Consider the following 15547-nt stretch of genomic DNA (forward strand, 5'->3'; position numbering starts at 1 on the left):
TGACGTTATCATTTACAAAGATTCCTGCTGGAGTAATTAATTGTCATTCAATTGCGGTATACTGCAGTTGCAGTAGTTTTCATTTGTGGTTAGCCTACAAAGGCTTATAACGGCTACATATAGTGCTGGTCGAAAAAGATGAACAAACATCAACTGTAAAAAATTGTATGAGAAGAGAGCTTTTCTTTATTAAACGAATCTAATCTACTGAAAAAATATTTTTTCTGTGCATTAAAAAGATATGATCATATGTACAAAAATTGCGTGTTTTCTCCTGGAATCTTGAATTCTATTATCTTGAATATACTGCAATTGCGCTATATGAAAAATGTAAAAGTGACGTTTATACCGCAATTGCAGTAAAAAATTACTACCGCAATTGAGGGATTTCCCTGACTGTTATCGGGATTGATAATTGATTCATTGAATACTCATCAATCTTTCCCATAATAGATTCTATAGAGTGTCTGGCATATCAAATTAATATCAGTTATAAGTCCATCATTTATTTATTTAATTCCAGTGAATGATTTAATATCTGCGAGATCAAGTTTATTACTTTCTGTAACTAAACAACCATAGAAATTATGGACATGACACATCAAATAATTATTGTGTTATTTTGGCCAATTATGATTTAGAAATGATTGTATGACATCATTTTCTAATATATATCATACATTTTTTAGCAATGCTACAGTATAAAGAAATAATTGGAAATTCAATATAATTATAAGTCATGCCAAAAGAAGGATTGTCTAATTCACAGTGGAAGAAGAGACTTGAAGATTTTGCTGATCATAAGTTTAGATTTGGCACTGGAACTCATCCAAAAAGCAAGGAGCGAAAGGCTGAATTGGAAAGGGTCAAAGGTTGTCCAGCTCATTCTTCAAACCAAAAGATTGGTATATTTAATACAAAAATTGTTTGTATTTGTGGATATCACAACTCAAAGGTATGAAATTTGACTCAAATTCGATTTTGTCATTCCAAAAAATAAGAAATTAAACAACAACCACAAAAAGAATGAAAAATAAAACTTTGTCGTTTATTTTATTATGAAATCTTAGATTTTGCAATAATTACATAACTGATTTCCTCATTTTAATTTCTGCTGGCTGAATTTTTTTGTGGTTATTACTCCTCACTTTTTCTCATATTTTTAAATAACCTATAATTTTGAATAGATTTCTTTTTTACAGAGTCAAACCAATTCACAACAAAAAAATCAACCATCAACGTCTACGTCAACGTCACATCTTTTAAATGTATCTCACACGTTAGGTGTAAGTGTTTTTTTGTTTTTTTTTACATTCAATTGTTTTGATATATTCATATATTTCTTAATCTTCATATTTTCCTAAACATATTTTGTTCTCTACAGAGTCAAACCAATTCAAAACCAAGCGATACTCATTCATTGAAAACTTTTACATCCACTTCGCGATTCTCACATGTACCTCAAACGTTCAGTGTAAGTTTGGTTTATTTTTTGGGACTGAAGAATTGTCTTAATGAAATTTTATGTAGGATTTTAACTTAAATTCTCATTAACTTTCTTTCTACTTTCGCTTGTGTTCCTTATATTTTGAGATATTTTCAATTTTTCTACAGCCTCAAACTGATTCCACATCATCATCATCTACTTTGTCAAGTCATGATCAACTAGCGACAAGTCCAATTAAGCAATCTCAAGTACGTTTTATTTTGAGATAATATAAAAAAATAAATGATGTTTTCAATGGTTTTATTTGAATACAATCTTGTTTATTTTGATGATATCTTCTATCAATAAAGCAAACTTTGCAAATTATTTTTAGTAAGTCTTTTGAGTAAGTGTAGCTGTTTTTTACGATTGCTGTAATCTTGATAGTTGAAATTTTGTTGCATTAGTGACGTGTAAATAAAGTAATAAGGATGGCTAAATTTAGAAACTGGAATATTTTTACTACAACATACAGTAAAAGTTTACTTTAAAGGTTCTTTATATCAAAGAATTTGTTTTTACAGGGTCAAGCCAATCTCCAACAAAGTCAAGCGACACATACGACTCAAACTGGTCTTCAATCCCAAAGTGTAAGTTTAATTATTTTGATTCATGAAATCTTTATGACTGTTTTATAAAAGGTCTTCCCCTTGCATATCTCCTTCTTAGGATTTAGTTAATTTGGATGTTATAGGAAAAAAAACAATTTAAAGGAAAATATTATTGCAGAAAGTAAATTTTGAGGAGCTTGTGCTTTTATTAAGAAAGTAGCAATTTGATATCATAAGTAGAATTTTGCCCAGCAAGCACAAAATTTAACTACATTGCAAAGATTTTTTCCCGTCAATATAAATTATTTGAATGATGCAAGCTAATAAGATGAGGATTATGTGAAATATCAAATACTAGTTTTTTGTTATATCAGATTTGTCCTTTAATGACATTTTAACCCTTAGAAGGCGAAAGGCGTATATATACGTCTTGAAAAGGTCATTTTACCAATACACAGTCTTTTGGTCATAACTCCTGACCACTTGAAATTCAGAGAGAAAAAATCCGCTATTTTTTGTAGCTGAGAGAAAGAGCTTTCCAACGATACCAAAGTTGATACCTGAATCATATTTGTTATGGTCAAAAAATGTCCTTTGAAAGAATAAATTTCCAGAAAAAAATGATGAACTTTTTAGCCTTTTTCAAAAAAGTTAGCGGCTTGGAAAGGTTAAAATCTGGAAAATCTGGAAATTTTTATTTTTGGACATAAGACTGGTGTGAGTGTGTTTAATTGTAGCAGAATTATTACTGATAGCTTCAAAAATATGTTATTTGCTTGATTGTTTGTTTATAATTTGGTGTATTCATCAAGTAACCATGATACTTGATTGTTACTCAGTCGCACATGAGTTTGTGTTTGATTGTGTTTTGAGGATTTTTGTTGTCAAGAGTAACTGTTGTTTTGTGTTGTCATGTTAAATGTTGGATACATAGTTCTTTCGATGATCTCTCATATAATTTTGCATTATATACATGCAGACTGATGAAGATTTCGCTTTGAGAATGCCTGAAAGCTGGAGAAATTATCTGAACCTGGCTGACCAGCAGTGGATCGGTCGTATTGTTTTTGATGAAAGGCAGGGGAAGAGATCCGTTTTATCGAATCCTGTTAGATTGTGGTATAACCCACCCGCCAGGAAGTCCAAAAGTAATAACAGCACCGTTCTGTTGAAACCAGAAGCTGTTCAATACTTTCGTCGTCGTTTGTGTCTTTGGGTACCCAGACGTGCTTACAATTGGGATTTTTTGTGCCCTAGTTGTAGGAAAAGCTTAACTTCTAAAGGATTGTATCCAAAAATTAGAAAGGTTCTTGATATTTCTGGTTGGTACTACCTGGCTACAGAGTACATGGAGTGTCGTAGTTGTAATGTTCATGCAAATTCTTGGGACAGAAGAATTCTCGATCAGCTCCCTATTGGTATTCGAGTGAAATTTCCAGCCCTCCTCACACTGAAGTATTCAGTTGATCAGGCAGTGGTCACATTTTTGAAATCCCGCACTCTTGGCAACACACCAACAGCATTCGCCAATTCACTGAAAGAGGTGCATATCGAAGCATGGATGAAGACGAACATCAATTATATGCACGATTGCAAACACTGCTAACCCATTATCCGTCATTATCCGGACATTTGCGTTGTTTAGTCGTTGTTCATCGACGGTAGACGTCGAAAGCCCGTTGTTACCCGTCGATGATCAACGGATACAAAGTTCACTTTTTGCAATCAACACTAAATCGATGGGTTAGTGTTGGTGAACAACGGCCTTTCTCAAAGCTTTTCTTAGTCTGTCGTTCACCCGTTGTTCGAGTGTCGGTGAACAACGCTAGTCTCGAAGCTTTTTCCCTCTGTCGTTCACCTGTTGATTGAGCGTCGGTGAACAACGGTTATTCTCAAAGCTTTTCTAAGTCTGTCGTTCACCCGTTGTTCGAGCGTCGGTGAACAACAGTCTTTTTTAAAATGATTTTTAGCGTTGTTCACTCGTTGTTTGTGGTGTCGATGAACAACGGGCAATTTAAAGTTTTTTCCCCATTGTTGTTCATCCGTTGTTTGAATGTTGGTGAGCAACGGGACTTTCTATGTTAATTTTTTCACATTATTCAATCGTTGTTTGACTGTTGGTGAGGAAAGGGTTTTTCCAAAACTCCTTCGTTCGTCAAAAATATTCGAAAATAATCAAAATATTCGAAAATAATCGAGTTTTTTTATTTCTCTACATTTCATGAAGTGGTTGAAACTTAATCTTCATAAAACTCAAAATTATCATATGGAAAGCCTTTGGAGTGCAAGACTTCCAGGACTTGGGATGATCATCTACAAGAATTTAAATAATTCAATAGTAGAACGAAAAAGTAGTAGAAAGAATTTCGTAAAATTTGTACCCTAGACTAAACCTTTTCTACTCATTATTCGCTTCTTTTGAGTACTAAATGAATTTCTAAAAATTATTTGTATCTTTACAAGAATTTTGACCATGCGTTAATCCCCTTGAGTTTCGCTGACTTCAGCATGGGTATTGTGTATAAAATTCCCGTTCGAGAGTTTTTCTCTATGTTTTTTAGTTTTAAAAACGCTAACGCTAAACCAAGGTGGTCTAGCTCGTTTGAATTGTTGGTTAATGGTGGTTTAAATGACCAAAATTAGATGATGTTTGATTCTCTCTTTTATTTGAATTTGCGTATTTCATTACATCATCTTCTATACTTTTGCACTTATATCCCCCAGTTCTGCTCTCTACGGAGAAAAAAAAGACAATCAGCGTCATCAAATCAAAAAGATCAAATACGCCGCTACTATGAGCAACTTTTCTTTTTCTTTCTTGCAACATTTAAAAGAAAAAGAAACATTCCAATACAGTCAAATATGTAATACTAATAGAAATTTCCCACGCTCTAAGAAAAGCGTTTCTCGATCTTTCACTGATTATCGTTTTTACTATGGTATGTGTAGCGTTTTCGAAGGATTGAAATTTCACTTTGACCCTATTTTTTGCCTAGAATTTTTCCTATAACTTTTTGAAATGTTTGACTAAACTTTTTGAAACTTCTTGACTTGCCTACAAATTCATTTTAACAAATTCATTCGAAAAAAAACTAAAGAATTCCTCATTCATTTCAGCCACAGCTATCTGTATTCGCCCAATCCGCCAAAGTCCAAAAATCAATAAAATAATGACCATAAAATATGAACTAGTTGTCAAAGCGATCTGAAAAACCGTTCTTGCCAGTTCACTGAGACCCAAATTTGCAAAGAAAACTTCTTAGCTAAATCGGATATCACGTCTCTTTTCCTTTTCCTTGAAAGTTTGCGAAATTAATTGATTGACAAGCTTGCATCGTTTTCTCTTCTCGAAAGAAGACATAACAATGTCATTAAACACGCAAAAGCCGTGATTCAACAATGCCATAGCCGATAAAGCATACCGTGAAAAGCACAGGTCGAAATCATATATCGACGCTGTGCCGACGAATAGAGATTCTATTCAGCGCGCAATCAACGAAGACAAAAGTAACCACGACGACCATCCAAGATCTTGGATGAAGTTCAAAGTTGATATTTTTATTCCCGCCGTTGAAAACACAACTAAAAAATATCATCAAAGCTTTTTAAAAAGAGTCAGTGATAGAGAATCATAACATAAAGTCTGTCTATTATTTCGATTCAATTAAAGTGACATTTCCATAATTGATAGTTTAGTAATCACTGTTATACATTTGGGGCACCAGACACTCATTGCATAAAAAGGTGTTTGGGGATCATGTAAAAGATTTCTTTCGAACGAAACTCACTTCAATTACACTTGGAGGTTTCTGGGGAATTCGTAAATAGTAAACTGCATACTGATACAGTCTGCTAGACATTAATAAGGTAATGTTTGCTCTTCATCTTTGATTCTTTCTACAGTTATTAGATTGACACATGCGCGATAAAATTTCTATTATTGGTCTTCAGAGGTTAATATATTCTTTGAAAACTTAACCTCTGATACTCAGGGTAGATAAAGCAGCCAGCGAAGCCAAGCGAAGCAATTTATTAAAAAATATGTTCTTATCTTCCACATAGCATGACCATTAATTTTTTCATACAAATGACATGTTCTGATGTCTAGAGCCTTCATCGCATTATTCGCCCCCTAAAATTATTATAACTTTATGCTTGGACGAGTTCAGAAATCGAGGATAATTTTTTTCATATATACTTTTAAGATGTTTTTCACAAAAGATGTGTTCCGAATCCTTCTAGCGTTATTTAGACAACAAGAACGCATTAGATGACCTTGATTTATACCCCTGTCTCATTGTGTCATTTTTAGCTGGTTGATCTACGAAACCATAATATCAACTCGCCTTCTTCTATAAACGTTATCGATACAGACTTTCCAACGATAAATTTTATCGCTATCCTATAGCGATATAATTATCGATAAAACTTCCTTGTCGATAAATAAAAACCAGTCTATCGATGAACAATCTACAGTTTATTTTAAGTTCATTTCAAGGTTGAAACACTCTTCTTCGCAAAAGTCTTCATTTTCTTCTTCATCGAACTTTTATATAACGATTTTTAAATTTTCAGATTCAGGAATAGTTGGCCTAACAGAAAATGTATACCATGCCATAGTTGGTTACATCAGGCAGAAAACTATTTTCATACATGGCAAATATCAAGAATTCATTATGGAGGCCTTTAAGGGATGTGCAATTCAAACAAAATTAGATTTCCCATTCGCTTTCGAGTTGAAGAAATCGGCGATAAAAAAATTATGAATTTGTTTATTTCGCTTTTAGGCTCTAATGAGAGAGTGACTATTTTTTCGTTTTTTCGGCCGTTCAATTCCAGATACTTTTAAAACAACACATGAACAAAGGTTGAAAAGAAGTTTTGGAAAAACCCTTTCCTCACCAACAGTCAAACAACGATTGAATAATGTGAAAAAATTAACATAGAAAGTCCCGTTGCTCACCAACATTCAAACAACGGATGAACAACGGTGGGGAAAAAGCTTTAAATTGCCCGTTGTTCATCGACACCACAAACAACGAGTGAACAACGCTAAAAATCATTTTAAAAAAGACCGTTGTTCACCAACGCTCGAACAACGGGTGAACGACAGAGGGAAAAAGCTTCGAGACTAGCGTTGTTCACCGACACTCGAACAACGGGTGAACGACAGACTAAGAAAAGCTTTGAGAAAGGCCGTTGTTCACCGACGCTCAATCAACAGGTGAACGACAGAGGGAAAAAGCTTCGAGACTAGCGTTGTTCACCGACACTCGAACAACGGGTGAACGACAGACTAAGAAAAGCTTTGAGAAAGGCCGTTGTTCACCAACACTAACCCATCGATTTAGTGTTGATTGCAAAAAGTGAACTTTGTATCCGTTGATCATCGACGGGTAACAACGGGCTTTCGACGTCTACCGTCGATGAACAACGACTAAACAACGTAAATGTCCCCGAGCGACGGATAATGGGTTAGCAGTGAAAGGTCACAAAAAAGCAACAAGCCTTCTCCAACAGCCACCTCAAACCTACGACATTGCACCATCCTGCCCAGATCTTCCTCGTGCCCAATGGTTTTTGGCTGCTTATGTCCGCGATGTTTTTACACGGCTGCCTCAAATCAAGGCTGTGATGACATTTGGTCGTGTTATCAAAATTGATTCTACCAACAAAATATTGAGTAAGTTAGCTGGGGATGCCAAGGGCACTGCACGCTGGGTCACTAACGTTGGAAATGAGCTTGGTGGGATTCTCCAATGCGTGGTTACCACTGCAGAGTCAAACAAAGCATTGAAGCCGATGGCTGACGGTTTGATGAAACGCTTTTCTGATGGCAAAGTTGAACCTCCGAAAATCATCTACACAGATCGTGATTGCTGTAGCGACTCTGGTCCATCAAAATTCCAACAGCTTTTTTACTTGTGGACACTCATTGTCTGCCTTGACATTTGGCATTTTATGAGGCGGTTCACAGAAGGATGTACCTCGGAATCGCATCCACTGTATGGTCTCTTTCTGATGAGGCTGTCTGGATGCATTTTTGAGTGGGATGAGAAGGACTACGACAATCTTCTCAAAGCCAAGAGAGCAGAGCTGATCAATGAAGACGTCCAAAACCCAACCCTCAGTGCTGTGAAGAAAGCAATCAACTCAGGAGAAATGGCACGGTATTGTAAACGACGAACTCGGGGTGCAGAAAAAACAATCGAGATGATAGAGAACCTGATCCTTTCCATGACTGGTGCCACTGACTCTCTGGGTGTCCCTTTGTTCAAAGCAACCATCGTTGATGTCTGGGAAGAGCAGAGGCGTCACGTGAAGTGCATCCAAGATCCTGATGGCTTCCAACTCTACACACAGACAGGGTCACTAGAGAAGGGAGGTGTCAAGCTGCCAGTCTATCTTTGCGCCCGCGGCAGCACTTCGCTAGAGTCTTTCCACCACCATCTACGCAACTTCATACCTGGCACTAGTGCCAATGCTGTCAACTTTCAAGCATATCTTCTCGATGGACTTGCTCGGTGGAACACCTTGAGAAGAAATGCTATCGATGGAACTAAGGATGAGATGCGTTGCTTTGACTCCAAGTTGGTTGAAAAGTTCAATCTGCTCCACCTTGAGGTGCATGGGGAAAGATTCAACGAAGAGAGACCCCCACCCAAACTATCTGATGAGATCTTTGGTATGGAGTATCTGTTTCGCCAAAACGTAGTTGATGCACTCGATAAAGCCCAAGCTGAAGGAACCTTGTCAGCAGTTCGTGTCCAACGGTTCGACGAGGGTTATATCGACAACAACATCGACGATGGAGTCAACTTGGATTCAGGAGTGGAAAGTGACGATTCTTCTGACGTAGAGATCCCGGAAGAGCTTCCACCGTCTCCGGAGGATGAAGAAAACGACAAACAAGATCTAACAGAAGCAGGAGATAATGATGCAATTGATTCCAAAGGAATACCGGGTTGGCGTAAGGTTGATCGTTTGGCCAAAGCCCTTATAAAAGTCAAAGGGATCAGTGTATCAAATGCAGAGAAAATTGAGATCGTGAATTTGTTCAATGAACTGGAGGATTATGACAAACGCCCCATCACATACAAAACAATCGTCAAAAAACCTGCTCGTGGTCGGTTTGCAAGGAAAAAAGAAGGAAGTCACGTTGGAGTTGTGGAGATGAAACGTGCTTTTCTTACCGGTGCGAGTCCCGCTTTTTACCCATCAAAGAGCAGACTGGTTGAGGCGATATGCATCTATCTTTGCAACGAGATCACCACGAATAGCAACAAATCAGTCAACGGGCAATGCGAATTTGAATCACGATGGCAGCGGATCGTGAGAGAGTACAACAACATCCGGTCGAGAATCTACCACAGCACCGTGTATCAAGAAACATCAATGACGCTCTTTTGCATAAACCAGCACACGCTACGAATCTGGGAGAAAGACAAGGCAAGAGCCGAATCGATCGTCAATTTAATGCAGGGTAGAGACCCGCCAGGCGAAGTGGCTGTTTCTTCAAATCTACCGGAAACAGCAGACCACCAGATTGTCGAAAGCTCACTACCCCCGGCAACGTTTCCCGAACCACAAAATCGATCCGGATTGCTCAAATTTCGAAAACGGAAGAGACCTGCTGAATCTGCAACCCAATCAAAGCCACCAACTCAACGACCTCAACAACAACAACGAGAGTCCATCCCATCATACTTCGCTCCGCCAAGCATCCCACAAGTTCGATTTTCTGCACAACCACAGCCTCGATTTGTTCCTTTTCCCACGCCAGGTTATCCAAACATCTACCAAGCACCAAATCCTTTCCAACAATCACAGTCAAACCTTTACCAACAAACGTCACCTCTTTACCATTCACAACCAAGCCTACATCCATTGTTTCTCCGTATGGCATCACCCTTCAATTCAGCTTCGACAACTCTGCGACCCAACATACCACCGACCCTTGCACCGGAACCAGCCAAAACCCGTAAGCCTCATACATGCCAGATGTGCAAGCAACAGGTGAAAGGCACTCACGGCTGGTACAAAGGAAAAAGACCGTACAGTGAATGGCTAGCTGAGCAAAAAGAGAAGGAAAATGCTGCAAAACAACAGTGACTTCGACCCATTTTTATCGAACTACAATCTTTTAGCGACATTATGAACGTTTGGAGTAATTGAAACGTATATGTCGTGGTTGGCTTGCTTGTCGGATTATATCTGACGTTCTTTCGTTCTTTTTATTGATTATTGATTTTTTCAAAAGAGACACCTTTTCCATGTCAAATGTTTGCAAGATTGGAGAGACTTTTTAAATCTCTAAGTCGGGCTTCTTGCGAAAAATTTGAATTGAAGAAATCGAGAAGTTTTACATTGACATTGGTGTTTTTGGTGAGTTGGTTGACTTCTTCTCTGTCAAATTGTCAAGGTTATAAGGTTTTAAGCATGAAAGGTTGTTTCCATTGCCTTTTATTTTTATTTTCTCCCACATGCATCACACAGTGGCATATATTTTTTATTATTTTGTATATGCTCTACATCATGCCCTATATAGAACCTATTTTTTATATTTTTAACTATATGTTTATATTTTTAACTGTATATTTTTGTATAGTATGTAGTATCATGGTACTTTTAGTGGACGGCTTAAAATCTAGGACCAAATTCAAGACTGATGATTATTTTTGCTTTGCTGATTTGGATTTTTAGCATCCCCCACAAAGGTTTTTAAACTTTTTTATTTTTACATAGGTATATTTAAATAGATATTTATATGTTTGTATGTTACATCCCCTTCTCACAGACTCGCGGACCCCTTGCCACTGGAAAAATTTGCCAAAACATCGTTCCCAGTGGAAAATTATACTATATTTTCTGTCTCCGCTGAAAATAATCAGATAAGCAATTCCTCACTGCAAAATATTGTACTATTTTTTTCATCCCCACTGATTCTTTTGTCTCGAAAACAATGGAATTCAAGTTCCCAGTCAAAATAAATATGAGAATACCAATCCCCGTTGAGTTTCAGTCCGTTATTTGCACACCAACTGAGGCAGAAAAAACCCTACCAGGTCTGTGAGAGGGGGTTGTTATGTTCATCATTTGTATGATGTTCTTAGTGACGACTAGCAAATTAAGCGATGAATATAACTCAACGATCTTAAATGTATGTATGGAGTCGAAAAGTGGTTTTCCTTTCTTTATCAAAGTGAAAGCTGAAATTTTTCATTTTGTATAATAAGTTGACGAGTTTTGATTAGATTTTCATTAGCTAGTCACTGTTTTGTTTTGTTACATTATATTTGCTGGTAGAAATAGTATTTTTTTGAGTAAAAATGTACTTAAAGATAGTTGGTTCAAACCCAACCCATCATAACAGGTGGAAGCTAGTTGGTGCATCAAAAGTTACTCTATACTCAAATAGATAATTTTTTTTCATTTTTATAACTATTAAGATTATAAATAAATATAAAATCTTCAAATATATAGATTGATGAGAAAATTACCAAAAATAACATAACACGAAATTATTAACTGAAATAACTGAATTTACAATCGAGTTCATATACTTTTCTTTGCATTAAAATGAATCCCTTCGAATTGTCTTTCTTTTCAATATATTCATAGAATGAATAATGAACATCATACATTTCGAATGTCCGTACAGGGCGTAGTGTTTGTAGCTTAGAGGTAAAGTGTTCCTCTCGTAAACAGAATATCGCGATTTCGATTCTCGTCTGCGCCTAACGTTTTCCGACTTTAAATTTTTATCTGTTTCATGTACTGTCAATGTTTGCCTAACTTGCGTAACTTCACTTTGATGCCTCCAAATTAGGAATTTATTGTCTCAAGTCTCAGTAATCGAAAGCCTAAAGTAAAAATAGATAAACGAATTCATCAAATTGATAGCGCGAAATTCGTTGTACCAACTCCGCTTAACTTCTGGAAAATAAGAAAGATGTAGATAGAGCCATATTTCAAAAATTTCGCGCGGGTCCTAAGGCCCGCTTTACACTCGTTTTTTCCTTCTTGCCTCCCCCCCTTTCCCCTTTTCTCTTTTTTTCTTCCCCCTCGGAGCGAGGCGCTCTTGCCCCTTTTTTCCCACCGGTGGCGATCTGTCGGTAAGTCATTCAATAAGTTAAGAAAACATAGAAAATAACTCACAAAGAACCATAAAGTCAGGAAAACTACAAACAAGAGACTGGAATATACGAAATAAGTCCAGATCTATCTTTCGTCAACTGTTTTGCTGGTTTTAGTGTACCTTTGTCTAAAGATAAAGACTTTTTCATTGCACAGTATTTTTCTAAAACTTTTCCTGTTCACACCCAGGACAATTTCGTTGATAATTATTTGACATTAAAAAATCTTTGTTGATAATTGGGAAAGACTTTCGGATCTAAAAACAAAACTTAGAACAAAAGCTAACATAATAGAAAGGTTGACCCCCGACCTCTTCTTCGACGAATGTACTTCGTGCATGCCCCTGAGGGTCAATTTAAATGAGTTCTCAACTTCAGTGGAGCTAGAATCTGAGAATGTCTGTCAGTCTGTCTGTCTATCACCTCAAAACTTGGGGCACGCTGGAGACTTCAAAAATGGTCTGATTTGGCTGAAATTTTGCACACTTGTTCCTTGGGTGAATCCCTGGGGGTGTTTTTTTCATTTTTTCAAAATTTTGATTTTTAAGGGCGTGGTTACAAGTTTTAGCCCCAAAACAAGGCTATAAACTTTGGGGCACGCTGGAGACTTCAACAATTGTCCGATTTGTTAATTTTATCAATTTTACAATTGGGCATGAGAGTATCTTAAAAGATACTGAAGTTGAGCCAATGCAGTTAACACGTTCGACAGTTAGATAGATCTGCTTTCTTTTTTAGATATTAAAGATTTTTTTCTTAGAAGAATGGAAAACTTAATGTCGCAAATCAGAGCAGTGATACAAGAAGAAATAAGAAGCACTCCGACGCCTAATAGAGGCTCGAATACAACAGCACTAATCAATAGAACAAGATCCCTCATCAATAGTTCTGCCGCATCAGCAATTGATCAATTCCGACCAAATATACAACATGAACCAACAAGACAAGCTCCTAATCACCCTGACCGTGTAACTTCAGGCAAAGGCAAAAAGCGTAAACTAATTAAGTCCTACCCGTTTGAAATGGTGGTATTAAATCCTTGGTATGGCAATGAATCTGTGATACCAGATTATGGGATGCAATAATCTTATATTGCAGCCAAACAAGTTTATTTCGATTTAAACAGTGAAATGAAGGAAGATGAAATCCGTAGCACCATAGTCAGGGCTTGCAAATACAAACTTCAAAACCTATCCAAAAGTGACTTTGTGTTTGTGAAGAGGGATCAGAATAGAATCTGCACACCTTCCTTTGATGAAAGCTACTCGTTTGATTTTGCCCAAGTGAAGAAAATGGTTGGAACTGGAAAAATCTATATTAGACTAAAGCCCAGTTATAACTTCGATGACTTTGACAATGACTCAGATGAAGAACTGCCTGTTCCAGACTTTCTAAGACATGACAGAGATTTATCAAATGATGATTCATCATCATCGGAGTCTGATCCTTTGTCTTCAGTTGATGTTGGCAATGACCAGCCCGGTCCTTCATCTTCCTCAGTAGATGTTGACACTGAACAGGCTGGGCCATCTTCAATGTCTAATTCTTTGACTTTGAGAGAGATATTCCCTAACCTATCGCTACAAACTATTGAGCAATATACTACAGCTTCATCAAACTTAGAAGAAGTAGTAAATACAATTGGTGACAGCCATGCTACTGACCAGACATGTGTACCAAGTATTCCCAATGGACACAGAGAAACTATTTTTGTAAAAGAAGAAACCATTCTTGATGACTGCTTCGGTTATTACAAAAGTCCAAGTTTCAATCCTAAAACCCCACTCCGCATCAAATTTTTGGGGCAAACCGCAATTTACGTAGGAGGTCCAACCAGACAATTTTATAGCTTGGTGGCGGATAAATTGATTGAAGACCATTTTGTGGGCATTATTTTCTTCCCAAAAGTGATGCCAACACTGTACAGAGTGATATTTACATAGTTGTCGGAAAAATCGTAGCACATAGTATTGTTCATGGCAGTGCTGGACTGCCTTTCTTTAGCCAAGCTGCTTACAGGTACCTTTGCCATGGAAGCATCTCTGAAGCAATGCCTCTTATCCAATTGAACTGTGTTGTTGATGCAGCTTACCACTATTTTATCAACGAGGTAGGTGATGAAAATACATTTTGACTCCTGATATGGACAGCACTATCATTTGGTACTTTTAACTTAACCATAGCATCTATCAAGGTTTAGCCCCCCCCCCCCAAGAATTTAGGTAGCCCCTATGAACCGGTACCTGTGCCAGTGCCTATACCAAAGAAAGCCAGAGAAAAATTGTACGTAGGCTTAGGACTGTCAATGTTCTCAACTTCAGTTGAGCTAAAATCTGAGAATGTCTGTGTGTGTGTGTGTCCCAAATACTTTGGGGCAGCCTGGAGACTTCAAAAATGGTCAGATCTGGCTGAAATTTTGCGCACTTGATCCTTGGGTATATATGGGGATGTTCATATTCATTTTTCAAAAATTTTGAGAATTTTCAGAAAATTTTCAAAAAAAATTTAAGGCTTTGTTAACATAACATTTTGAGTAATTTTTACACCAAAGTTATAAAAAGGGTGGTATCATATACCAATAATAATGTTAGTACAGTGTACTAAAAGGGTGATATGAAATTTTTAAGGGATGGTTAAATTAAGTACAATGTACTAAAACTGACTAAAAAGGAATTGGCATATATGAATTTTAATTCTGTAAAACTAAGGTCAGGGTACAAAAATGTAATGCCAAAAATAGTACAGCTTAGCATAAGCAATTTGCACTTCCTGTTCTCAAAAATTTTAAAGAAAAGTTTAACCTCTTAAAACTTTGTTTCAGATACAAGAGGCAAGTCCAGAAAGGCTTCAAGAGTTGGTACAAGATGAGGAGTTGGTTGCAATATCATCTGAAATCAAAGAAACTTGTGCTTTCACTGTAAGACTACAATAATACTGGTATTTTTTGTTTTCAAAAGTATTTCAGTGCAAAATTGTTCCTCAATTGACTTTTTCTTATTTTCAAGTTAATCCTACCATACCTCCACTAATAAGCGCCTCGCTAATCAAATTTTCGCAATATCTTTTGAAGAGCAGAATCATTAATTTTCGCCCATGAATTACACCCTAAATCGCGAAATTAAATTCCGCAAAAATTTCTTCCCTTAACCCTTTGGGTCCGGGAATTAATTTTGGAATTTCAGGTTACTCCTCACGTAGGTAAATATAATGAAGAATAACTTTTTCATTGTTTGAGCTAACCCTATAAAACTACATATTTTCTGAAAGCATATAAAATTTAGGAGTCTGATTACATACTCGAAAAATTTTTAATTTTTCTCTCTTGACAACCAGCCTAGGTTGCCTAGCAACAAAATTATTTGAAAAAATTTTTT

General features: G+C 36.7%; 1 protein-coding gene and 2 long non-coding RNA genes across 3 annotated transcripts; all 3 read left to right on the forward strand.

Annotated features, from left to right (window-relative positions):
* Nucleotides 1–324: 324 nt before the first annotated feature.
* Nucleotides 325–1474, forward strand: LOC136816242 (uncharacterized). The gene is made up of 3 exons (XR_010847900.1): nt 325–955; nt 1203–1286; nt 1385–1474. It is a non-coding gene; the product is annotated as an uncharacterized lncRNA (long non-coding RNA).
* Nucleotides 1475–1620: 146 nt separating this feature from the next.
* Nucleotides 1621–15072, forward strand: LOC136816243 (uncharacterized). The gene is made up of 3 exons (XR_010847901.1): nt 1621–1695; nt 2011–2076; nt 14995–15072. It is a non-coding gene; the product is annotated as an uncharacterized lncRNA (long non-coding RNA).
* On the forward strand, nt 7735–10701 carry LOC136816278 (uncharacterized). The gene has a single exon (XM_067072607.1). The coding sequence runs from the start codon at nt 7840–7842 to the stop codon at nt 10147–10149; it is 2310 nt and encodes a 769-aa protein (XP_066928708.1). The 5' UTR covers nt 7735–7839; the 3' UTR covers nt 10150–10701.
* Nucleotides 15073–15547: the final 475 nt, after the last annotated feature.

Source organism: Clytia hemisphaerica, unplaced genomic scaffold (assembly GCF_902728285.1).
Source record: "Clytia hemisphaerica strain Z4C2 unplaced genomic scaffold, Clytia hemisphaerica genome assembly, whole genome shotgun sequence".
Taxonomy (NCBI): Eukaryota; Metazoa; Cnidaria; class Hydrozoa; order Leptothecata; family Clytiidae; genus Clytia; species Clytia hemisphaerica.

Excerpts from the sequence above, each read along its gene's own strand:
- LOC136816278 (XM_067072607.1), top strand. The coding sequence starts at position 7,840 with ATGGCTGACGGTTTGATGAAACGCTTTTCTGATGGCAAAGTTGAACCT.